Source organism: Labeo rohita, chromosome 11 (genome assembly GCF_022985175.1).
Source record: "Labeo rohita strain BAU-BD-2019 chromosome 11, IGBB_LRoh.1.0, whole genome shotgun sequence".
Lineage (NCBI taxonomy): Eukaryota > Metazoa > Chordata > Actinopteri > Cypriniformes > Cyprinidae > Labeo > Labeo rohita.
The window spans coordinates 24,064,344-24,091,538 of NC_066879.1; the positions used below are offsets into that span (position 1 = coordinate 24,064,344).

General features: G+C 34.8%; 1 protein-coding gene across 6 annotated transcripts in view; it reads right to left on the bottom strand.

Moving 5' to 3' along the window:
• Positions 1 to 2,294: 2,294 nt before the first annotated feature.
• hdac11 (histone deacetylase 11) overlaps positions 2,295 to 27,195 on the bottom strand; it is a 92,529-nt gene continuing 67,628 nt past the window's right edge. For all 6 annotated transcript variants that reach the window (XM_051123255.1, XM_051123253.1, XM_051123258.1 and 3 more), the window contains 5 exons: positions 26,139 to 26,215; positions 23,725 to 23,787; positions 13,588 to 13,684; positions 10,100 to 10,278; positions 2,295 to 8,044 (listed from right to left, as the gene is read on the bottom strand). In XM_051123255.1, the coding sequence (XP_050979212.1) occupies positions 7,805 to 8,044; positions 10,100 to 10,278; positions 13,588 to 13,684; positions 23,725 to 23,787; positions 26,139 to 26,215 (656 nt within the window). In that variant the 3' untranslated portion in view covers positions 2,295 to 7,804. The remainder of the gene's footprint in view (positions 8,045 to 10,099; positions 10,279 to 13,587; positions 13,685 to 23,724; positions 23,788 to 26,138; positions 26,216 to 27,195) is intronic.

The following is a 27,195-nucleotide window of genomic DNA, read 5'->3' on the forward strand; positions in this document are numbered from 1 at the left end:
GAACATTAATGTGTGTTGTACATACACATCTACCCTATAATGATAAAAATCCATGCAGTGGTTTTTAATTAATCTGTAAAAATAATATCCCCTTTTTCAAATCGAGCCATTCTCAGATGCCTGTCGTTGAGGCGTCACACCGTCAGAGGCCGCTCCCACGATAGTTGATTGACATGAGCGTCTTACCTCAGATCGGCTGTAACAGTCCAACCTCCATTGTTTCGATGCCGGAGCAGGGATGTAAATTAGACAAGAATATCTCAGATTGAGCGATTGAGGTGTTGTGTTGCTGGATGTAATAATGAATGTAGTGGTCGTCATTTACTGATAGTCGTCGACATCTGAGCCGCTGAAGATGCAGTTGATTACGTTTGTTTGTGAAGGGAATGCGCCTCCCGATCTACATATATCAGTCTATGTTCGCGCGAATCATTTGTGCAAAAAGTAAACAGTTATTTTAAATAGTAAAAATATTTTGTACTGTTTTGCTGTACTTTGATTAAAATAAATGCAGGCTTGGTGAGAAGAAGAGACTTCTTTAAAAAAAACATTAAAATCTGTTGCGTTTTGGTCCATGTGATTCCGCCCACTGCCAGTTTAACCTACAGTATTTCGACACCCCAGGTTGCCAGTTGGTGGAAAACACCGCATACTGAAGCCATTAAAGGCTGCAAACGAACTGGCTTAGAGATTGCAGATTCTAAAAAGCCTCTGCATTTATCTCAGGGTTGCCAGGTTTTCACAACAAAACCCACCCAATTGCTTCTCAAAACTAGCCCAATCACGTTTCGTGCGGGGTCCCCCAGAAAAAAAAAATTGCGTTCCGGGAGGTAAAAAAAAGAATTTTGGGGCTCACTTCTACCCACGGACATGAAAAACAACCTGTGGCCACAGTGTTAAAGTAGCCCAATTCAACGGAAAAAACGCAGACTTGGCAACACTGATCCATCTAAAAAGCCCCATGACAAGAGGCGTATTAAAACATGGATGAATCAACTCATAAACTTCCTGCAATCGTTCCTGTTACGTGTCCAATCTGGCAACCCGCCTGAGCATCACGTCTGAGGAGGGGAGGGAGAAACAATATTTTACCTTTAAGGTAAAATGTTCATTGTTAGGTGATCATATCATTTATTCAATATTGTCTTCAATACATTATTGAGTTTAAACATCTCTTCCCCGCTTATAGTAATTTCAGTAAAACTTTCTCCTGAGAGTACATTTACAAGGTTAAACCACTTCACATGAGGCTAAACAGCCCCCTGAAACGTCAACAGAGATTGTAGCTTGTTTCCAAGGCTGAATTCAATTCAGCAACTGTATATAATAAAGTTGAAGCCATAAGTGAATCAACGGCAAAACTATAAACTTTGTTCATAAATAAAACGCATTGAAATAAATCAATAAATGCAGCCAGACATATGCGACTGCACAGTCCCGCTAGGCACTCAGTATTCAACAACATCACATTTTCATTCAATGCCACTTAAAAGTAATCTCAAGGATTCATAGCTTCCCCATAGCCATGCCTAAATGAGTCAAGACCACTCTAGCATCTCTCCTTCAAAGAATGCCTAAGAAAGTTCTTAATCAGGCTGAAGAGTAAGGAACAAGGGACCTATACTCATTACCTCAGACTGTGTAAACAGGGCATAGCAGCGGTTAATGAGAGCCTGTAAAATGCTGGCAATGGGGTGTCTGAATAAAGACATCTGAGCAGCTTTTGTAGCTCTCGGACAGACAGCTCGCCTGACGTCAGTGGGCTCTAAACGTTTGATCGCTGAGTCATAGACACCTCCTAAAATAACTCATGATCGCATTGGAGGGTGGAGTATGGGAGGAACATACACAAGGTTGACATACCGGAAAGCTCACAGCAGTGGGTGTAGTTTTTGGTGTTTAGTTTGGAAAAAATCATTCACCTTTAGTTCTTTTGAAAGCATGTCCATGTCATGGGCATCCACCTCAACTGGCACTAGCAACACCAAGGTCATGGGTTTGATTCCCTGGAAACACGCATGCTGAAATGTCAGTATAAATAGATGATGTCTGCATTCGCACTGCAAAACAAACACTCTAACAAAAGAGACTGAAAGCAGAGATGATGAATAATACAGCACATTCGTCCCGCCGCTCAGCACTTGCTTTCAACATTAATCTTCTCCGGTTGTGGCGAGGCTTTCGAACAATAAACCAGCAGGTGTTTGAAGATGTCATGCTGATGGAAAAAAGTCATATAAATCACATAAAGTGTTAACAGATATAGTATACAATAAACATGAGGTCTTCGGTAATTGCATTGTTAGACTTGATTTATTTTCCCTGTTCTTACATGGAAATGGTATTAAATAAAAACTGCAAGGTACAAAGAACACGACAAACCCAATGTGAATTTGGCACATTTGTTAGATGTTAACAAAGCACCGTATCTATAGATTCATGTATAAATGTATCCAAGTAATAACATAGGTTTAAATACACAAGATATGAATTAAATAAGAGTACTAATTCAATTAAGTAAATTTATATAAAAACGAATATACATGTTTTAAAAATTGGCATGTATGCAATGTTATCAACCAAAAATGTTATCAATGAAGTAAGCAAGTTTGAAATCCCATTTAGATCTATGCACACGAAAAACTCATCAGTAAGTCATTTGTTCAAGCAGGACCACGGTGGTCCTTTTCATGTACGGATCCATTAAACTGCTAGCTAGACCTAAAGGGTTCACGTCTTTCAAGTGACCTCCATACTCCTCCTTTTGACGGCTTTCATTAAAGAGAAAAAGAAAGGAAAGGAACGAAAAGAGCCCTACTACACTCATTAGTGTCCATTACCAAGATCCCTCCAGCACCCGAGTGCAATATTAAACTCATAACCTCAACCCAAGACCTAAAAAAAACATTAATAATGTTCAATTTTGCCATTCCCAAAAGAGTAAACACCACACTAAATTAATGTTCTTCTCTCTTAACTTTTATAACGTTAACGTCTCAAACCAGGACATGTGGAATGGGAGGTATCACAGTAAACAAATCACAAAATAAATAACAACAATTTTCATAATATCAGTAGGTTTTAAAAAATATGTTAATTCGCTGTTAAACACACGATGTGTGTACACTGTAAAAAACAATTTGTTGAGTCAACTTAAAATAATTTGTAACCTGGCTGCCTTAAAATTTTAAGTTCAGTCAACTCAAAAAAAGTTTATTCAACTTGAAATGTTAAATTATACGGTGACAACTTAGATATTTGAGTTAAATCAACTTAAAATTTTAAGGCAGCTGGGTTACTTAGCCATCTGTTAAGTTTAGCAAACACAAATATTTAAGTTGTTACTTAGTACAACTTAACATTTCAAGTTGACTGAACTTATTTTAGTTGACTGAACTTAAAATTTTAAGGCAGCAGGGTAACAAATTATTTTAAGCTTACTCAACAAATTGTGATTTTTATTTTTTACAGTATAGTTTCTGTACCACCAGATATTTCAGCTGCATTTGCAAACAGTAAGTGAACTAAGTAGTTCACAGTATTCATAAAACAGACGGCCAATAGTGCCTGGATGTTGTTCAGATTACATTCACACTACACACATTTACACTATCTAGAACATTTTGTTTCAACATTTGTAAACTAATTACTTATTCAAAAGAATCACCTATTTATAGAGTATGCAATTTCAGACATAGCTATGTAAGGGAGGTTGGGATGCTCAAAGAAACAGAGCAATGTTTTTACTTCATTCTGTGCTCTAAGAGCAATTTAGTGCAGAAAGGTCTGGAGGTTCACTAACACCTCCCAGTAAAGCTTTATTAGTCACCACATGAACAAGGTCGGAGGAATTAGTTTCTACAAATCTTACACAATGTCGCTAAAGAACAGAGCCATGATCATTAAAACTGCAACCTGAGGATAAGTGCCTACCACAAAGCTCATACCTCGCTCTTGAAGAGAACAACCCTCTAAATACCAACCTTGAGTTTGAAATCAAACTAAATAGGATAGTTCTAACCCTCATTTTATTTTAGATCTGTTTGATTTTTTCTGCAGAACAAAAAACAGGGATTTTTGGCAACCAGGGTTTGTGATAGAAAAATGTAAGATATGAAGAAGTTATATTTCAATGATTTTGCGTTGCACAAAACTTTTGCATTTGCTTGTAACATTTTTGCATTGCCAGAGAAACAATATGTTCTGTTACAAAACTTTTGAGGAAACTTTATGTGCCTATGGAAATCATTTTTGTTCCCCTGAAAGACTCTGAACTTATTTGCAAAACATTTGCATTCTCTCGCAAAAGTATCACGGGTCATTCCGTGTCAACCTAACCAGAGGTCCTCAGCTCAAATTTGCTAATATTTTTTCTGAAGAAAGATAGACATTTATAGTGACGAAAGCCAAAATATTAAATGTCATGGATTAATGTTTACTGAGTAATCCACTATTTTGTAGAAGGGGGTCAAAATGATAATTTTAATCTGAGATTCAGAGACAAATTACAAGGGGGTAAAAATGACCTCAGAAAGATGGCAGCATCATAATGTTATTTTTACACAGAGATTGCTAGGTCTGTTAGTAAAATCTGTTGACTTTAGCAATCTTTGGTGCATTATGTGCCAATGGTGACCATTCAAAAATGGGGAAAAGGCACTTTTCAAGTTTTTACTCCAAAGTGTGCATGTCAAGAAGTATTACAGATATCTTAATGCCCTTTTAGGTGTTGGGTCTTAACAAATGTTCCTTTTGGCATCTTAATTTTTAAAGCCCTGTATGGTTCGGTTCCAGAGTTATTAGAATTTCAATATGACTCCAGGAGTAAATCATTAAATTGTGTGCATTTCCAGTGATCAAAAACCAAATGTGTGTCTCTTTGCAAAAATATGAGACTTATTTTCTTTTAAAGAGGAATGTCTGCAGAACAAATAATGTTGAAACTAGAACTGCGTCTCATTTCCTTCTGTCAAGACAGCTGCTTTGAACATACCTGTGCCATAAACATATGCCAAAAATATAACTTTATACACCTATAACTCAAGAAGTATTAAAGATATCGCAATATGATTTTAGATTCTAGTTCTTAATGAACTTTTGTTTTGAAATCTTCATTTTCAAGGCCGTACATCATTCAATCCCAGACATATGGGGATCTCAGTGAGGCTCCATGTACAGATTGTTGAATATTACCTATTTTCAGTGGTTGAAAACCAAGTCATTTTTAGTCCCCTGTAATATGGCTTTAAATATCAGGTGAAAATTGCCATTTTAACCCCCTCCTACAAAATAGTGGATTCCTCGGTAAATATTAATCTATGACAGTTAATATTTTGGCTTTCATCACTGTACATTTATTTTTCTTCAAAATCAAAAATTTGAGCAAATTTGGGTGATTTGACACAGAATGACCCTATTGCATTCAAGAAATTTTGCATTCTCTTCCATCGTACTATCATCATCCTCACGAGTGTTCGCAACATTTTTGCAAATGAGCGCAAAAGCATTGAAATGTAATTTTTTCCTCCCATTTCATAGTTTTACTGTTCTCCAAAAAAGTCAAACAGATTAAGAAAAATGTGTGGGGAAAACTGATGACAATTTTTGGGTGAACCAAAAGTTTAAATAAACTCAAAGCTAAATCTGTATGGAAAAAATAGTAGACTGTTCTACACCTGACGTCTAAAAATAAAATCACTAAAATCAAAAAAAGATTTCAGCCTAGAATTTAAAATCTGACCAAAAAAAGAAAATGGTGTCATCATCACCTATTTATTCTCTAGATGACAGGAACCGTTTTGTTAAATTGAGGCAGACAAGATCACGGCTTTAGAACTGTCACCGGTAACCAACTGCAGTGTCTCTCAGACTCTCCAATGAAGAGTTTCATTTCCTAATAGAGAGAGCCCCGGCCTCACCCTGAAGACATTTCAAAAGCCTGCCAGGCGTAATATGATAGAAAGCACTCAGCCTGACAGTGGTCCACCTGCTGATGCACACAAATGAGAATTCCTGTACGCTGCTAAAACCAACTGGTCACAAAGGCACATCCTACGAGCAACTTCCATTTAATGTCACAGAATAATTTAAGGCGTGATAGAAGAGCAGCTCGACGCAATGAGGAATCTGTAATGAATCCAAAATTGATTCATAATGCCATAATTTAATTTCGAATAAATCTAATATAGTGTTGCAGAGAGCTGCCGCAAATCGCTCAATAAAATCAACTCCTGGTACGTGGTACGTTTCTCGTGTAAGTATCTCAAACTGGGGATTTCTAGAGGAACTTATGCATGTACAATACCCCTTAGATTTGTTTTTTGAATCTGAAATCGAAAAGAAATCCATTTCCTACCAATACCCAACTTGTGGGCACCAATTAAAAAGGTTTAAAGTAGTGGTGTCAAAATTAGCGCGTTAACGCAGGCGATTAATTTTTAATTTTTTTTTTAACGTAATAAAAACATTTGATGCAATTAACGCAGGGGCGGGGCTAGAATTGGCCACCCCGCCCACAGCTACTAAAGAATTGCGTTTATTTAGATGCAGAATGTAATAATGCCAGTAAAAACGAATCTTCTTGTCCTGTCAGCCGTTATACTGTGCTCGTAGCGCGTGCTCCTCAAGTGCACGCACAAATATGCTGGCACGCGCTGTGAGGTTATATTAAAGCGCTGTATAATATTCAAACCCAAATGAAACTAGGAGAATGTAGTTAGTCGTAGTTATGTTGTCAGTTAAGCTGCCTTAAACTGTGCATGTAAGTGTTTATTATTTAAGAGTCACATTTAAAGCAGTGTCATATATGTTCAGCAGCGGCAGCTTTTAAAGTAACAGCAACCAAAATATCCTAATAATCAGCTGCTGTGATGTCTGTTAATCAAAGAACAAAATAAAAAAAAAAAAGAGGAAATCAATAACTTCTGTAGTTTTAAGCTTTATCTTTTACTTTTAGTGTTTGATAAATGTATTAAATTTGACTATTTCTTGCTGAAGGGCACAGGTAGCTATATGACAGTTATTATAATGGGTTTATGTGAAGATTGTTTTAAATTCACTTAAATTACAAGTCTAATAAACGTTTAATTGAAAGCACTCAATTATACTGTAATGTTGAATGGCTATAGTCAATGATTAAATATTAGGAAAAAATTCATCAGTCAGTATCAGTGATACTTGCCTTCAGTTATTAAAAAAAAGATGGCATTAAACAAATATCAAAAATATACTTCCTTTATGTTGTTTCTACATTAATTTGAAGAATGAATGTGAATTTCTTGCAATACAAAAGTATAATCAAAAACTGTAATGTTAGGTGGGATTAATCACGATTAATTTCAGAAAAAAATGTGTGATTAATTAGTTTGTTTTTTTTTTAATTGATTGACACCACTAGTTTAAAGAAATAGTTCACCTAACAATGAAAATTCCATCTTTCTTTTGTAAAACACAAAATGAAAAATGTTCTTTTCCATATAATAAAACTAAATGTTTGGAGTGAGTATGAGGAAATCTCTAAAAATTGAATGTGCAAACAAGCATTGCATAAAATACCCTTTGGGAATTATGAACAAAAATGGAAAATATTACCCAATCCCAATATTTCATTCCAAAACTAATCACAAAAAAATGCAACATATGAGTTAAACAGTTCAAATTAATGAACTACAAAAACTGTCCTGAGTCAATCTCGGTCCAAACCACCAAACCACTGGATCCCTGACCAGAACATTATATGTTAGTTGTAAATGTCTGCATTAGGTAAAACAACAGCGTGTTTGACAAAGTCCAAGATCAGAAGAGTTTAAATGGCACTGAAAGTGGCCCCTGATGATATCGATTTGCTCATCATGAGCGGTACATGTGAGGGTCCCGCACCCTCTGTGGCCTCTTCACCAATCAAACCCTGTCTGTGCAGATTCAGGATGGAATCAGCAATGATGCGGGCGGTTTTCTTCTGGTAGCCCCCTGACGTCACCATAAGGATGGGGATTCCTCTTCGCCGGGCTGCCCTGAAGATGATCTCATCTCTCTTTATGATACCCTGAAAGATGGGTGAGTATAGTTTACCAGAGTTTAATATGGCTTCATATGTAATGAGTCAGTTATTATTATGAGAGTTATTATGTGAGGATTTGCAAATAAATTGGACCAAATATCTAAGCTACTGGCTTTATTTGGTCTCCTACTTCAGAATTAAAGGAGAAGTCCACTTCCAGAACAACAATTTACAAATAATTTACTCACCCCCTTGTCATCCACGATGTTCATGTCTTTCTGTCTTCAGTCATAAAGAAATTATGGTTTTTGAGGAAAGCATTTCAGCATTTTTCTTCATATAATGGACTACATTGGTGCAACGATTTTGAACTTCCAAAATGCAGTTTAAATGCTGCTTCAAAGGGCTCTAAAGGTCATTTTTTTGAAAAAAAAAAAAAATTGTATACTTTTTAACCACAAGAGCTCGTGTAGCACAGGTTCTGGGATGCGCGTCCACGATGCTACGCATTAGTAATGGGTCGTTCTTGAACGATTCTTTTATTTTGAACGAATCTTTAATGTGACTCGGGAAGAACGAGTCGTCTCGGGGAGTGATTCGTTCAGTTGCGCATGCGCAACATCCTATTAGGTTCTGTACTGGAATTAGTTCACCTGTTTTGAGTCTTCGGGTTTTTCGAGTCGTTCGTTCATCTTATAGGGCTGTCCCGTGATGAACGAATGACTCAAACCCGAAAACTTGTCAGATAAGAGGTGAGGTGAGCTAATCATAGACTAAAGACCCAGGTAAACAATGAATGAATCTCTTCTGTTTCTAATAGCATTATAGTTTTGTCTTGTTTGTAGTGTGATCAACATTTGTGTAAGCAGTAGATGTGTTAGGGAAGTAACACGTAACATTTTAATTATATTTTGATAAAATGAACGAAATGACTCGAAAAAACATTTGTTCATTTTGCTGAATGAGATTCAAAGGTCCGAGTCTGTAAAATGATCCGAACTTCTCATCACTACTACGAATCACGAGTAAGTTCATTGTCTGTGTACTGAGTATGGCGAAAAACATCTTATTTTCTCCTACGACTTAAGAGGAGTACATCGTTGTACCTTTTTGTTTGTAAACAGCGTTCTGTATGACCTTTCGACGTGATTCAATAATACGTAGCGTCGTGAACACGCATCCCAGAACCTGTGCTACACCAGCTCTTGTGCTTAAAAAGTATATAAAAAAATGTACTTTCCGAAAAAAAATGACAGATTGTTTCACTAGATAAGACCCTTCTTCCTCAGCTGGGATCGTTTAGAGCCCTTTGAAGCTGCATTTAAACTACATTTTGGAAGTTCAAAATCGGGGCAGCAATGAAGTCCATTATATGGAGAAAAATCCTGAAATGCTTTCCTCAAAAACCATAATTTCTTCATGACTGAAGACAGAAAGACATGAACATCTTGGATGACAAGGGGGGTGAGTAAATTATTTGTGAATTGTTGTTCTGTAAGTTGACTTCTCCTTTACGTAAAATAAGGTTTTTCACCTTGAAAATTAGTTTAGAGAAGTTTATAGCAGAGACAAATCCTGGCCAGACATAAAAAAAAAGGTTTTTGCTTATAACAAGAAAAAAAAAAGTCAATGGGGTAAGAAAAAAAAAGATTAATTCTCTGAAAAAAAGTCTTAATGTGTTATGCACTTTTGTTTCTCAAGTAAATATATCTTGTTTTATAGTTTACGATTGCTTTTTGCAACGTAAAAAACAAATTACACAAACATTTAATATTGAAAATTCAATAATGTGCAAGTGCAATACAAATAATACATAAACTTGCTGATATTGCATTTGATTTATGAGATCTAACAGGTCACAGAGGCATAGGGTAACCTCATGTGCAGACATATCAAATACTGTCACCATTAATACACTATATGATGTATGATTTTAATAAAAGTCCAAATCTTCAAAATTAAGACGTTCTTCAGCACTACTGCCCATTCGTCCTGTAAAGCAGGCCTGAATAATTGATACAGAAGTTTATTGACTGGGCTAGAGCTTGAAGCTCAGATCTGATATGGAAGAGTGAAAGGAAAAATGAGTGACAGCTGTACCTGCGGGGATATAGCCAGTCCTCCGAGAGGGTCTCCATCAAGAATGTCCGTGCCTGCATTGTATATGATGATGTCGGGCCGCACTTCATTCAGCGCCCCTTCTGAATGGAGCTCCACCTTCTGTAGATACTCCATGTCTTCTGTGCCCCAGTCCAGCTCCACTTTTCGTTTAATCGCCCCTGAAGTCAGAAATGAAGACCAAATTAGACTTTCATCACCTTAAATGCACACAAAGACAAAGTGTCAGCAACAGAATAGGTGACAGCAATTCAGAGAAGTTACATTCAAATACTACACAAAGAGACCTATTAAAAAGGTTAGTTTACCCAAATATGCCCATTCTGTCATTATTTACTCACCCTCAAGTTGTTCCAAAACCCCTACTTTCTATTTTTATGTATGACTTTCTGCTCTCTTCAATATAATGAAAGCAAATGGGGAGCAGGGTTTGTCATGCTATAATATAAATAAAGCAACATAAAAGCATGCATTTCTATATAAGTCTTCCAAAGTCATATACATTAATATATTTTTAAAATTTAGGTTATTAGTCAATAAAAAGTGCTTGATATCATTGGTAGGGCCCTATGTTTTCCACGATGCAGAAAATGCAGAAAATCATGGAACACATAAACATAATTTCTACTGCTCTGAGTCACTTCACAAGCATTTTACAGTTTCTTTTGAAAAAAATATAGTCATATCAACTTGAGGAACCTTTGACAGAAATATATTACTTAATGTAATGATTGTACTATTAATAATAACATTATTATTAAAACATTATTCATTAAGGAATATTTACCAGAAAAATGTAAACAAACAATGAATTCTGAGACAGAAAGTCAAAATGTCTGTGTTTATATCTTGGAATTCTGACTTTATTTCTCAGAATTGCGACTTTATTTCTAGCAATTGCGAGTTATATCTTGCAATTCTAAAAAAAAACCCCCACAATTATGAGATATAAACTTGCAATTCTGAGAAAAAAGACAGAATTCTGAGTTTATATGTCAAAATTGTTACTTTATTTATCAGAGTTGTGGATATTTTTCGCAATTGCAAGTTTATATCATGCAATTCTGCAAAAGAAAGTACAAATTTAGAGTTTATATCTTTGAATTTTGACTTTATTTCTCAGAATTGCGAGTTTATATCTTGCGATTCTGATTTAATTTCCAGAACTGTAACTTTATTTCTCACAAGTGCAAGTTTATATCATGCAATTCTGAGAAAAAAAGTCTGCAAGACAAACTTTCAATTCTGAGAAAAAAGTCAGAATTCTGAGTTTATCTCGAAATTCTGACTATTTATCAGAGTTGCGAATATTTTTCGCAATTGCAAGTTTATATCACGCAATTCTGAGAAAAAAAGTTAGAATTCAGAGTTTATATCTTGGAATTCTGATGTTATTTCTCAGAACTGCGACTTTATTTCTTGCAATTGCGAGTTTATATCATGCAATTCTCAAAAAAAAAATTACCAGAATAATTATTTACCAGAAAAATGTAAATGAACAACTTGCAATTCTGAGTTTTAATCTTGAAATTCTGACTTTATTTATCAGAATTGCGACTTTATTTCTTGCAATACGCAATTCTGAGGAAAAACGTCAGAATTGTGAGCTAAAAAGTCGCAATTACCTTTTTTATTTTTTATTCAGTGGTAAAAACAGGCTTCCACATGTTCTCATGACAACATGCATTTTTTATATCTGTTAATTTAATTATTTACAATACACGTGGATGTGGTGCTCAAGAAACATTTTTAGGGTTGAAAAACACTTTGCCTATTATTATTTTTTTTTGATAACCATGATACATTTTTGGCATATATATTTAATATTTTTTATAAAATCATTTAATTAGAAATGTTTTTGATTATTTAAATTTAATGAAACCATTAAAATGGAATCCATAAAATGAATGGAAAAACACAGAATTTGGTTAAAAATAAATAATAAAACTAAATTTGAAAATGCATTTCAGGGGCATTAAAAAGGTCATTTTTGTTCAAATTTTAATAAATTGATCGTTAAATTGTGTAAGCTTCATGATTTCAATTAATTAGACATGCTTTCTGATTCACATTCTCTGGAGAAAAAAGGGGGGGGGGGGAACAGAATTTGAATTATTTAAAAAAAAGAAAAAAAAACCTGACAGATTTTTCATTTTGGTGTAAACTAATCCTTTAAGTTGTACCCGTCTTCAACTACATAACACATCCTTCTAAAAACCTGGGGGGAAAGCCACTAAGGATTTTTCTGGCTTTCTTCTCTCACCAAATTCGCTGTGTATGTAACTGAAAAGAAGTAACTATTTGCTCTAAAAAGGTAAAAACTAATGTAAGGTGTTCTTTCGTTTATTTAAGCCTGGTTTCAAGGCAAATAGAGCACAATACCTTGGCTTCTCTGAGGCTTTTAAGACCTAATTAGTCTCTTGTGCCTTTCCAGACAGATGAGAGGACTACAAATACACAGAGTCAGAAAACGGAGGTTCTCTTTTGAACTGAGAAGTCACAGAGGGAAAATGTCTTCGAAAAAAACTAATGAAAATTTAAAGGAAAATAAGGCCATGCAAAACTTATCATGAGAGGCCAGGATGTGCCTTCAATAGAGCGAAGGAAAGTTTAAGTCAGAACATTATACGTTTGGAAAACCTTACGTTTAGCTGGTTACGGTGTGTGAATGCATTAATGAAATCATCGCAGGTTTGACAAGTTGTCGCACGGCGTGCATTGAAGCTGAACAGAACAGCAATATTTCTGTCACTCCTACTCAAATGTTTGACAGAGCGAGTTAGAACAGTGCAGATAACGGGTGCGTTAATTGACGAAGATTATAATGTGACCATATCGGTGCCAGTTGAAGCGTGTTGTCAGTCATTCCTTCAAACCACCGTAGGCTGGTTCTTTGATATCCAACATATCAATCAAAACATTTCCTGAAGGAAATATCAGTGTGTGCAAGGCAGAAAAAGAAAACCAATCACCATTCCGTACGCAAATATGACAATGACATCAACGCTCAATTAGAATTTGAACACTGTATCATTGTAAGACTTTCAAATGTTAACATACTTTTTTTAAAAAAGGTACTGTATTAAAAAAAGAAGGGTTAAAGTAACAACAGAAATCTGTATTATGGAAAATAACAACCGTACAGTATAAGACAGTGAGCCAACAGCTCAGTCGTATGAGGGTTGCAGAATGCTGCCCCCTGTAGGAGAGCAAAAGTACTTTACTTTTCTTCCCACATGCATTCTTTCATTCCTTTCATCTACCTCCATCTCATTGTGCCATTATTTGGGAATGTGTGTAGGTGTGAATTTGTATAGATATGCAAATAAAGAGCAAGTCCAGGCTAAATTAGTCAGATAACCATGATCCGAAGCGCTTCGGCTTCTCGTATCACTGTGAGACAGGATATCTTTACATAATCAGGATCACTTCAAATCCCCATTTACACACTCAAATGCACATTTACTCACTCTTTGCATATCCATCTCCTGGATAGATGTGGCGATTATAGACATCCATTATGTAAACGCGTCTGTCTTCCAGGAAATCCCGCTCGTGGCCGTTTCCCTGCAATATGCATCAAGGAGAAGATATAAGATCATATTACGTGAATAACTACAACTGAGACTAATGTTGCAAGTTTCACTAACTACAGTGCATTAAATATGTATAATAACGATATGCTTGTCTAGGAGATATTCAGGCCTTAATGCACTTTTTGCACCTGGTTTTGGGAGAACATCTGCAGGATTTTACATAATGGACTTTAATACAGTTAAATGTATTACAATGAGATGAAATTGCTATATTAAATTAGAATATTCAATAAGTCAGCATGCAAAGAATGAGTCTTTGTGAATGATGAGGGCTCCAATTCTGTGGAACACCGCAGCACTCCAGGTGAAATTCCTGCTTAAATACTGCAAAGAGAGCACATTTTGTCTCGTTTCCATTTAAAAACATACACTGCTGTTTAAAATTTCTTATTCAGCCTTGCTCATCAAGGTTGTCAAAAATACAGAAAAACAGTAATACTGTAAAATATTATTACAGTTTAAAACGATGTTTTTTTATATTAATATTATAATTTACTCCTGTGATGCTAAAATGAATTTTCATCAGCCATTACTAGTCTTCAGTGTCACATGATCCTTCAGAAATCATTCAAATACGCTGTTTTATTATCAATGTTGAAAACAGTTGTGCTGCCTAATATTTTTTTGCCTCTGATTTTTTTTTTTCAAGATTCTTTGATGAATACAATGTAGAAAAACAAACAGCATTTATTCAAAACATAAATCTTTTTTAACAATGTAAGTCTTTGCTATCACTTTTTATTTAAAAAATTATCAAAAACGAGAGAAATGTATTTATTAAAGAATCCTGAAAAAAGTAGCACAGGTTCCAACAAAATATTAAGCAGCACAACTGTTTCCAACACTGAAAATAAATCAGCATTTTAGAATGATTTCTGAAGGAATTATTATTATTATTCACATCATTACTGTTTTTTCTGGAATTTTGATAAAATAAATGCAGCCTTCATGAGCATAAGAACCTTATGCCCACTTTATATATATATATATATATATATATAATTTTTTTTTATTTTTTATAAAATCGTACTAATTCCAAACTTTTAAATGGCAGTCTATAGACATCCTCAAAACAAAGAATAAACCATAACACAAGAAAGTTTCTTGGAAAGTGTAACATTTAAAAAATAATTACATAATAATGTTATTATTAATTTGTTAATAATGATAATCTTCCTTCAACACATTTAAAAAAAAATAAAATTATTAAAACCATCCCTAGTGCCCATTCCCATAACACATTTTTAATAATAATAATAATAATAATAATAACAACTATAATATCAACAACAACAACAACAACAATAATAATAGTAATAATAATAATAATAATAATAATTATGGCAGTAAAAGGCAAATTTTAATTGGAAAGCTTTTCAGGTAAAATTAATAAACTTAATTTTGCTTCAAGTAAATTAATCTTGTCTTATTTACTTTTAGATATTTTTACTATGTATGATGAAAGCAACAAAAATAAAAAAATAATAACAGAAAATTTGCCGACTAAATAATGGAAAGAAAGCATATTTCCTCCTGTCTTCCATTAAAAAACATATATACATCCTCAAAACAAAATATATAAAACACTGTAAAAAAAAAAAAAAAAAGACTAAATAATTTTAAAATAATTTAAACATTTTCTTTCTTTCATTTCAATATTTAAAACAGTTGAGTACATTTTTGATTAATAGAAAGATCTAAAGATCAGCATTTATCTGAAATAAAAAGATTATGTAACATTATACACTATACCATTCAAAAGCTTGGATTATATGTATAATTTATTTTTTATTTTTTGAGGAAAGAAATTATACAAATTAATACTTTAATTTAGCAAGAATACTTTAAATTGATCACAAGTGTTGATACAGACATTTATAATGTTACAAAAGATTTCTATTTCAGATAAATGCTGTCCTTCTGAATTTTCTATTCATCAAAAAAACCTGAAAAAAATTGTACTCAGCTGTTTTCAACATCATAATAATAATAAATGCTTTTTGAGCAGCAAAACAGAACATTATAATGATTTCTGAAAGATCATGTGACTGGAGTAATGATGATAAAATTCAGCTTTGAAATCACAGATTTTAAAATATAGAAAACAATTACATTAAATAGTAAAAATATTTCAGCATTTTACTGTTTTTGCTGTACTTTGAATCAAATAAATGCAGGCTTGGTGAGCAGAAGTGACTTTTTTTAAAAAACATTAAAAATCTTACTGTTCAGAAACTTTTGACTGGTGGTGTATGATGAAAACAACACAAATAAAATCATTCTTTTTGCAGTATATCCCCTGGAGATGATGGAAACAGCAGACAGATGACAGGAAATTTGGGGCAAAGATATGTATTTCATAACTATTGAATTTTGATGTATTTTACAAAACTGTTCACCCAGTGTCGGCTCACAAAAATCTCAAAACCGCTTGTCAACAACAGTTACTATAATGCAGTGTAATACAAGTGTCCAGTGTGAATGCAACTGCTTTTGTTTTTGAAATAGAGCATGTCTGACAGCAAGAGATGCGAAGATGAGCTTTTGCTCAGCTCTTGGAAATGCTAAATATTGAGCTGTGTGTTCTGAAGACATAACATTTCCATCTCTCTTCATTCCATCCTCCTCATCTGTCACATACAGCGTCTGGCTATTGTCACTTTTAATTTAAAACTGCTGCAAGGCTCTCAACTCATGTGTATGACTACAGCCTCTTATTCCAAAACAGCCTTGTCTCTCTGCTCACAGAGACCGTTAGCCAATTACGAGACTATGAACCGTGCGTTAGGGACACATTCACATTCTCCTGTCTGCACCATCTGTGCACTCAAGCAGCAAAACCCTGCTGCTGGCAAAAAGATATCCATGTAGCAATTTTGAGTTTGGTCCTCTGAAATCTAACAGGCAGCTTACATTAATAATATATACAGAAGTGATTACTGAACATGCAGAAGCCCTTAAGTTGCACCGATGGTCTCTAGTAGAGGTGAACTGTTATAGAACGGTAATATTATCTAATGCGTCAACGCTATTATAAGACCAGAGGACGGAAGGTACAGTATTTCTGCAACAGAGACCAAGTCTGCAGTCACCTCAGAACTGGAACACCCAGTGGCTTGTTTGCTAACATAAGCACTTGCTGGAAATGTCAGATGGACCATTTCATTGTTTTCATGTAGATTCACCATCTTTAATTTGTTACAGGCAGTCAAAGAAGTGATGGAGGATGCTGTCTGGATACAGTATATGATGACATTAAGTATTCAGAAACTAAAAAAACAGTTAGAGACGTTAAGAGATGCTGTTATTATTATTGACAAATGAAAAATCATGTCTTTTGAATCCAATAAAGTTATATATACAGTTGAGGTCAAAAGTTTACATACACCTTGCAGAATCTGCAAAATTCTTTTACCAAAATAAGAGGGATCATACCAATTTTTTTTTTTTTTTTTTTTTTTTGTAGTACTGACCTGAATAAGATATAACATATAGTCCACAAGAGAAAATAAATGTTAAATGTATAAAAATTACCCTGTTCAAAATTGTACATACACTTGATTCCTAATACTGTGTTGTTACCTGAATGATCCACAGCTGTTTTTTTTTTGTTTTTTTTTTGCTGGGGTGTGATAACCTTTTACCTTTTAAGATCAGAGTAAATTCAACTTATTTTGTCTTCTGGTAAACATGTAAGTATCTTGTGTAGCTTCTGAAGGGCAGTATTAAATGAAAAAATAAGATGTTTAGGCAAAATAAGAAAAATGTACACATCTTCATTCTGTTCAAAAGTTTTCACCCCCCGGTTCTTAATGCATCGTTTTTCCTTCTGAAGCATCAGTGAGCGTTTGAAAGTTCTGTAATAGTTGCATATGAGTCCCTCAGTTGTCCTCGGTATGAAAATATGGATCTCAAAATCATACAGTCATCGATGCTGAAAAAATGCTGAAAAACCAAAGAATTTAAGAATCAATATGCAAACGTTTGAATGGGGTCATTTCTATAAATTCAACTACTATTTTCTCTTGTGGACTATATGTAAATGGATTTTATGTGAAATATCTTACTCAGGTCAGTACTAAATAAAAAATAACATGCATTTTGTATGATCCCTCTTATTTTGGTAAAATAATTAACATTTTGCAGATTCTGCAAGGTGTATGTAAACTTTTGACCTCAACCATATTAACTAAAAAAATCAAGTATTGCATTTAAAAAATAAGTAAATAAAAATGGCCAAAAACACAAAAAAAAATCCTAGAAATTTAATAATAAATCTAACAGTACAAGCCAACTAAAAAAAAAAATAATAATAATAATAACATGCATACATACGTACATATATATATATATGAAAAAAAAATCTAAAATGTACTCTAAAATGAAAACTAATCTAACAATACAAGCCAATTAAAAGTATTAATAATTTAAAATACTTTATAATAGCATATCAATAACTCTAAAATAACACTAAACAAGAATAAACCTACAGCTCAGCCTATATCCTGATTCTTAATGTCCAGTCACTTCACTTCACTTCATATAATCATATATTATTTATATAATATGAATAATAGCTTACTTAAAAAAAATACACTGCCCTCCAAAAGTTTGGAAACGCCCTAGAAAGGTGGGGTTTTGGATAATATTGGCATGAATCCTTTTTAATTTGTGATAATTCTGCACTGAATTTGCACTGATAAGGGACAACACAAAAAACTATGACAACATATTTTATTACAGCAGAGTTTATACTTAGAAAAAGCTGAAATTTTCGATTCATCAAAATATCCACCATTAGCAGCTATTACAGCTCTGCATAATCTGGGCCTAAATTCATTGTATTCTAAACTGGCAATCAACTGTTGAAGCTATTAAGGTGTGCTGACCCAAGTTTAAACCAGTAACCAGGCATCACAGCTGGCAAAGGGGTTTGACTTTGACATGTATATATTGCCATTATTATGTAATCAAAATGAAAATTATTATTGCTGGTCTTCAATGATAATGTCAAGTTACTTGTATTTGCACCAAAAAATGATAAGGACTTATACTGATATCGTCCAAAACCACACTTTGCCAGGGGTGTTTCCAAACTTTTGGAGGGCAGCGTATGACTAGCTGAACACTCACTTGATCTCTGTAACCCTCCTGTTACTGGACACATTTTCTAGTGGAGCAAATTCATTATGTTATATTATTCATTATATTGCGTATTAATCATAGCTGACTGCAAATGAGCATTTCTGCGATGACATTACTAGCTTACACTTTTGACCTTGCGTTATGCTGAAGTACATCCACACCGCTAGGTGTCACAATAGATCTAATATGACTGCTGTATCAGCCTGTCTTATATCATTGTTAGGTATGTACTGTTCCAGGGTTGCTAACAACTACTTTTACTACTTTGATTCCTGTCATCATATAAAAGTTAAACTAACAATTTGTGGTCTCATTGTGAAGATAATCCTGGTTATTAGCAAACACTTGTGAATTCATATATGCAACTGTTGTCGCCTACAGAGACCAGCGCCTGCCATTACATGTCATAATGTTAAGCCTTTAATTGGAGCTTTAACGCCAACTTCTCCCCTCTCGATATTTTCACAGCCTTTAAACCCAGCTGAGACAGCGCTTTCAGGCACATTTATATGCCAACGTGAAGATTCACACCTTTGTTCTGCTTGTGGCCCTCCATGAATTATTCACCCGGCAATAGTATTGATCTGATCTTGTTGGCTTAGTCGATGAGCAAAAGACTATAATTACAATCAAGCCACACTTAAAAATGCTTATGGCAGTTTTATGTGATACTGTAGCACCAAAATTATCAGGAACAACAGCTCCTGGGTCTATGAGAACTTAATTAATAGGCTGGGCTAATTAGCAGAAGAGGTGACTCATTAGGAAGGAGAGTGCAATAAACTGCAAATTTGAGGGAAACATGTTGATTTACACTAATTAAAGGAAGGATATGACGTGTTAAATGCCCATTTTCCACAAGTTGATGTGATTCGTTAGGGTCTTAATGAGAAGTCTAACATACTTTAGTTAACATTTCTCAGTGGTGGTGTAAAAAAGACCCTTTTTACCTTGTCAAAGTCAGCCCTTTTCAGAGTGAGCCGTTTTGTTGCATTTCCCTTTAAATGCTAATGAGCTCTGCTCACCCTGCCCCTCTCTTCTAGGGGCTGACGAGCCGTTCTGTTTACTTTAGCTGCATTTAACCGCAAAACTTGTTAACTAGCACATTATTAGGAAAGGCGATTTGCAAAGATGCATAAAAACACTCACTTCTGCTGGAGGCAAAGCTCCATCACGAACGAATCGTGCGAACATAAATGCATTTATGCAAATCGGGGATCTGTGCATTTCCTTCAAAAACGAAAGTAACATTAACCCTCTGTTCATTATTACATCCAACAACAAAACACCTTAATCGCTCAATCGGAGACATTCCTGTCTTCCCCCGAACCAGAGTCGAAACAATGGCGGTTGGAGTGTTTACAGCTCACTCAGGGCGGGTCTAAGGTAAGATGGTCGTGTCAATCAACTATCGTGGGAGCGGCCTTAGTCAGTGTGATGTCACACAGACAAGATGCTGAGAATGGCTTGATTTGAAAAAGGGGATATTACTTATAAAGATAAAAAAAACGCCACCGGGTGGATTTTTATCCTTATAGGGTGGTTGAATACACACACTGCCAACACACATTTGTGACCCTGGACCACAAAACCAGTCTTAAGTCGCTGGGGTACATTTGTAGCAATAGCCAAAAATACATTGTGTGGGGCAAAATTATTGATTTTTCTTTTATGCCAAAAATCATTAGTAAATATCATGTTCCATGAAGATATTTTGTAAATTTCCAACTATAAATATATAAAAACATAATTTTTGATTAGTATTATGAATTGTTAAGAACTTCATTTGGACAACTTTAAAGGTGATTTTCTCAATATTTAGATTTTTTTGCACCCTCAGATTCCATACATTAAAGCCAAATATTGTCCTATCCTAAAAAAACATACATCAATGGAAAGCTTATTTATTTAGCTTTCAGATGCTGTATTGATCCCAATTTTGAAAAATTGACCCTTATGACTGGTTTTGTGGTCCAAGGTTTAAGAAATTGATACTTTTATTTAGTAAGGATTCTTTCTATTCATTAAATAATTCTGAAAATCTTGGTTTTACAACAATGTTAAGCAGCACAACTGCATTCTACATTGATGATAAGAAATGTTTCTTAAAGGAATAGCTCACCCAAAAATGAAAATCTCAAGCCATCCAAGATGTATATGACTTTTTCAGACAAATACAATTGGAGTTATATTAATGGCACAACATGTAAGTTTTCGCTGCTAGAGGGCGCATATTCAAAACAAACAAAGAAACGAAGGTGTCGCCGTGATTGAGTGTGGAATCATTGGGAGTTGTCGTCTTCACCCCCATAGCCAATACAATCTGTCGGGACTCTGGCAGAACTCATGTCCATGGATGAGCTAATGTACTAATGACTTATTAAGGTCACTGTAGTATGAAGCAGGGTGGGGCTGGAAGTCACGGAATTGAAACGACGACGCTTGAGGGATTGCTAATGAAGGACAAGTGCGATACATGGCTCGAAAGCAGCAGAGTTTTTATTATGCCACATTCTAGTGCTTCTGCTTCTTCCGGTCATACGTATGTAGGAAAAGGCAGCGCTGTTTTATAATACTAGTCGTCACGTGTCTAATGAAATGCATAATATATTAAAGTGTCTTTGGGGTTCCCATGTTTTCTACAAAAACCGGAATAATCGCAAAAATAATTTCTCTGGATTTAAACATTTCTCAAACATTTGGGATAATATAAGTAAACAATTCAGCAAAATATATAACACTTTTCTAACTGTTTTTGGATATTTTTAATTAAATTTTTTAATTAAAAAATTTTTGAGTTAAAAATCTTCATTTGTGTTCTACTAAGCAGATAAACATCAAATTTTCATTTTTGGGTGAACTATCCCTTTAAGGTACCTATTAGGGTTAAAAAGGTACAAAGATGTCCTTTTAAGGGTACTGCTCCAACGACAAGCTGTTGTACCCCAAAAGGTACAATTCTGATTATGGTTTAAGGATATTTTTCTTACACAAATGAATCGATTCACTTTAGAAGGCCTTTATTAACCCCTGGAGCCGTGTGGAGTGCTTTTTATGATGGACGCACTTTTGTGGGCTTCAAAATCTCAACAGCCATTCGCTGTCATTATAAAGCTTGTAAAAAGTCAGGAGGACATTTGTTAATGTAACTCAGAATCGTAAGGGTATTTTTTTCATTTTTGGGTGAACTACCCCTTTAAAAATATGAATTTTCATTTCATTCTTTTCAGCAGGGATTCTCTTAGTATGTTCACTATAGGTAACATATGTTTTGCTTTCTTTTCACTCAAATGATCTTGAAAAACTATAAAACAACCAACATTAACTTCTTTGAAACTTTGAAAATCTGACAAAATAAAGAATGACGCCTGTCTCAGAAGTGATGAGTGTGACAGCTGTCATCTGAAACTCTTTGTAGCTGATTGCCCATATAGAGCTCTGCTGCTTAATTCAACTCTTTACCTCAGAGTCCTTGCTTGTGAGACAGCTCTCTTTTTCATTCTGTTATCTCATCAAGCACTTCCTTGTCTCTTTCGCTTCATCCAGCTCTCTCTTTCGCCCGGGTGAGCATGACGTCAAACTAAATATTTTCTGCTCACCTTCACTGTCCCTAATGTCCACAGAGAGAAGCAAGATCACAATGAACACACAGGCTCACAAGTGCTTAGCTGCTTTGGTGTTAATTAGTCTGTATGTCAGCCTATAAATACACTTGTGACCAAGCAAATATCATGATGATGAGGATAAATCAGTAACTGGCATATGGCAGATATCCATGTGAAGTCTACACTCCCAGTTAAGGATCATAAAGCCCATAATTTAGTGAGAATGATTAAAGAAGAGTCATATTTTATTAAAGAGGGGGATAATTTAGCATTTCAGCACTGCATTGGATATGACATATTCTGCAGCTGCTAAGAGCAACAGAGTAGCTTCTTACAATATTCATGTACGATCTATAAATGGGTCATGTAATGCAAAATTAAAAATTTCTTGATCTTTTGAAATAAGAAATATTGGTGTACATTACTATGTAAAAGTCTCTTATGCTCACCAAGGCTGCAATTATTTGATCAAAAATACAGTAAAACTGTAATATTGTGAAATATTTCTACAATTCAAACATTTACTAATTTAATATATTTAAAATGTAATTTATTCCTGTGATGCAAAGCTGAATATTCAGCAGCTGTTACTCGAGTCTTCAGTTTCACATGATCCTTCAGAAATCCATGCTGATTTGGTGCTTTGGTGCTCACTTTTTTAAAATAAAAAATATTATTATTATTTTTAAATCTTTACTGAGCCCAAACTTTTTAAATGGAAGTTGACATCAACAAAGGACATAAACTTTGTACTCTGAATACAAAGTACAAATTTGGATAGATGTCTTAAAGACACAGCAGCCAAAAATCAATCAATCAAAGGGTCAAAAAGAATATGCCAATATGATTTTGTAAAACTCTTTGAAAAGAAACTTTTAAGTGGACCACAAAAAATGCATGATATGACTGTTTAATGCTCTTATAAGTTGGTAAAAGAACTACAGAAAGAGCCATTACCTCATTACACACTATAAGAACACATACAATATCATAACACACTTGACAGCCCAAAAAAGTATCATTGCCATCATTCTGTAGCGATTGCCATGGCAATCATCTTAATGACACACTCAAAAGCTAACACTAACGGAGCCATGACAACGGAAGAAAGCATGTTTCAGCTGCAGAAGAGTCAAAGCTTTTGCGTATAAGTAATCAGAGTGCAGAGTTATTGATTTCGCCTCCAAAAAGGGGGTATTATCTCGTCTACGGCATCAATTGCATTGACTGACAGAGTGGAGTTGGGAAAAGGACTGCTCACCTGATGGGCATCTAGATCGATGATGGTGGCCCTGGCAACTCCCTCTACCCTCTCAAAAAGAAACTGCGGAGGGAAACGCACAAGGGAGGCAGTTAGGTTGTGTCTGACAGAGGAACAAATTGCAAAGAGGTTTGTGGATTTCATGACATAGCAACAATCTGAGAGTGGAATGAATGTGGGGGAAAAAAGAAATCAATGGATGAGTTTCAGTAAAAAAGATGGTACACAGATACCAAACTTGAAATCTGTACCCACGAGTCTGTGCAGTATTTTATAATGAAAGATCAAACTCAGAGGCTGGATTGTTTGAGAGATGCTACATTAATTTGCAGAGTAAAAGGTTTAATGACATGTTTATGTAAGTAATCCTCTTATCTTTAGCCTGTTTATTTCTTAAATAGAGTAAGATTACATTATTTTTTAATGAGCTCATATGATGCAATTTCATGTTTTCCTTTGTCTTTGGAGTGTTACTAGCTGTTTGTGCTTATGTAAGATCTGTCAAGTTGCAAAGATTAAAGTCTCAAACCCAATGAGATATTCTTTATAAAAATTAAGACTCAGCCACGCCTTCCTAAAACAGCTCATTCAAACACGCCCCCACATATCTACATCACAGTGCGGTATTTGCATAATACCGCCCAAATGTATAGGCAAACAAAGAAGCCGTAACTTTTCTTCTCGCTTTAGTAGTGTTGCAGTCGTCGCCATATGGTGGAGACGCTGCGCGTTTCATTGCGAAAGCGAAAGAACTTTGTTTAGCCTTCCAAATGAATACACAACTAGAAATATTTCAGAACAGCACAACGCAAATACTCGAGTATGTGCAGCAGATTTTACGGAGGAATGTTTCCTGAACCTGGAAGTGTAGAATACAATGCTGGTTGTGCACACTATAAAGTGGGGCAATTCCAACTTTGCAAGGACAGTCTGGCACTTCTGACTCACAGCCTGTAAGTACATTTTCATTTCAAAGAATTTGCTACTGCCCATTCAAACGTGAGTTTTGAGCAGTGTAGAGTAGTGCTTGTTTGTAGTTTCTATGATCACAAATGCAGACATGATGTTATGTTTATGCGGCACGGCGTAAAAAGACAGTATGAGTCATTATAATCAGTTATTATTTCCTCACTGGATGCAACAAATGCCTCATAATGGGTTTTAATGTTTTTGTCTTGTCGCACCGGGACACGCCATCACAACATGATACGGGGCGTGACATTTCCATCACATGCTTGAGGTAGTCGGCCAATCACAACGCACTGAATAGCTGGCAAATCAGAGCACACTGAGCTTTTCAGAACGATGAGCTTTGTAAAAATTTGAGGTGTTTCAGAAAGGCAGGGCAGAGAGGAGCAGCAATAATGTATAGTATATGGAAAATAATATGTTTTTGAACCTCAAACAGTGTAACCATATTGCATTATATCAGATACTCAAAATAATGTTCTTTTTAGCAACATCATATGACCCCTATTAAAATTACCAAACAGCAATATATTGAATATGATCTATGCACATCCACAAACCAAAAATGCTCATTTACAAAGTAAAAATGTTAGCCAGTAACAACAGTAAGTGTTCAAATAAGAGTCACAAAGTTACAGTAGTAAACAATACTATATTTGATCATTTAGAGATGCTGGGCATCAACTGATTTAGCTCCTCATTTATTTAAAAAAGAAATCCGCCAACTATTATTATCATACATTTTTTTTATTATTCAGTATTTTTTATTATGCACGTGTTTTAAATATATGACATTGTTTTTTTTATATTAAAAAAATATATAATAATTCAAGTAATATACGTGACTTTTGAATAATAATTTTGAATAAAAAGAGCTGTTGACACTGGTCATTGAAAAAAACGGGGTCAGAAACTAGTCTAAGACTTAAAGGGATAGTTCACCCAAAAATGAAAATTGGGGTGAAAAGCAAAAATTATGAATTTATTAAACTAAATTATGTGTACTCTTGTGAACATGCGTTGAAGACTGACACGGAAGAGAAGAAATTGTTAAATCATTGTTTTTATTTTCTGTGCGCACAAAAAATGTTCTCGTAGCTTTATAAAATTAAGTTTAAACCACTGACGTCAGGTGGACTATTTTAATGATGTCCTTATTCCCTTTTAGGCCTTGAATGTGTCAGTTGTGTTGATGTCTATGCAGGGTCAGAAAGCTCTCGGATTTCATCAGAAACATCTTAATTTGTGTTCCAAAATGAATGAAGGTCTTAGGGGTTTGAAACAGCGTGACGGTAAGTAATAGAATTTTCATTTTTGGGTGAGTTATCCCTTTAAACTGTTAAGAACGTTTCATATTCACTTATTTACAACTGTGTTAGATGACTACCAAATTGCTTATAGGTGCCAACTGTGCAATCTCTAATGTTTTGATGCAAACATCCCACCTTGATAGCTAGTGTGATGTCAGCATAGGCACAAAAACCTCCTCCTTTATCACTGGAGCAGTGGTGGAAGCCTCCTCCTGCAGGAAAAGCAGAAAAGAGCCTTTAAAACAGTGAATGGCGTATAAAAATGGCGCTTGTTTTCCTGTGCCACCAGAAGATTTCCATCTGAATGTTCCCTCAAAATGCTGGTGATTGAGAGACCAGGTTTTAATTAGGATCATATTTATACATTCAGGCAACAGATCCAATCTGTCCTCCCATGACCTGCCACATTTAGCCTCATTAAATGACTTTGCACTCCGGAAACTCCTCTACAGGAGCGGGCCGGTTGCTGATTAGCATTTATTGCTTATTCACACGACCCCTCTTGCTGATTCACACCTTTCAATTACAGTGCAACACCCTCTGAGGAACAACGCTCGCATTTGAATGAACAGTCGGCCATTGTCTATTAATGTTTAGCAATGCAGAGGCAAACAGCAGCTCTGTTTCTCAGCGGCAAGGAGGAAATGGCTGAGCTAGCAGGAGCCACGCTTTTTCTCCCGCTTTCTTAAGAAACAAGATGAGAATAGAATAGTGAATGCATTGATATGTAGCCATCTTTGGGGAATTTTGCACGAAGCTACCAAAAGAACAACCCTGTTACATTATAAAAAAGTCTTTTTAAATGTATATTAAAAAAATATAGTACATTAACAATAATAATAATAATACTAGCAATAATAAAGATAAATATTATTTATTTTATGCACTTATTAAATATTTAATTAGCTACTTTTCTTTTTCCATGTTTATCTTCTTATTTCTTATGTACTGTATGAACAGTTTTACTAACGGTAAAATATACAGCGGGAAAAATAAGTATTGAACACGTCACTATTTTTCTCAGTAAATATATTTTCAAAGGTGCCGTTGACTTGAAATTTTCACCAGATGTTGGTAACAACCAAAGTAAGCCATACATACAAAGAAAACAAAACAAATAAGTTATGTGTAATAAAACGGAATGACACAATGGGAAAAGTATTGAATACATGAAAAAAGGGAGGTGCAAAAA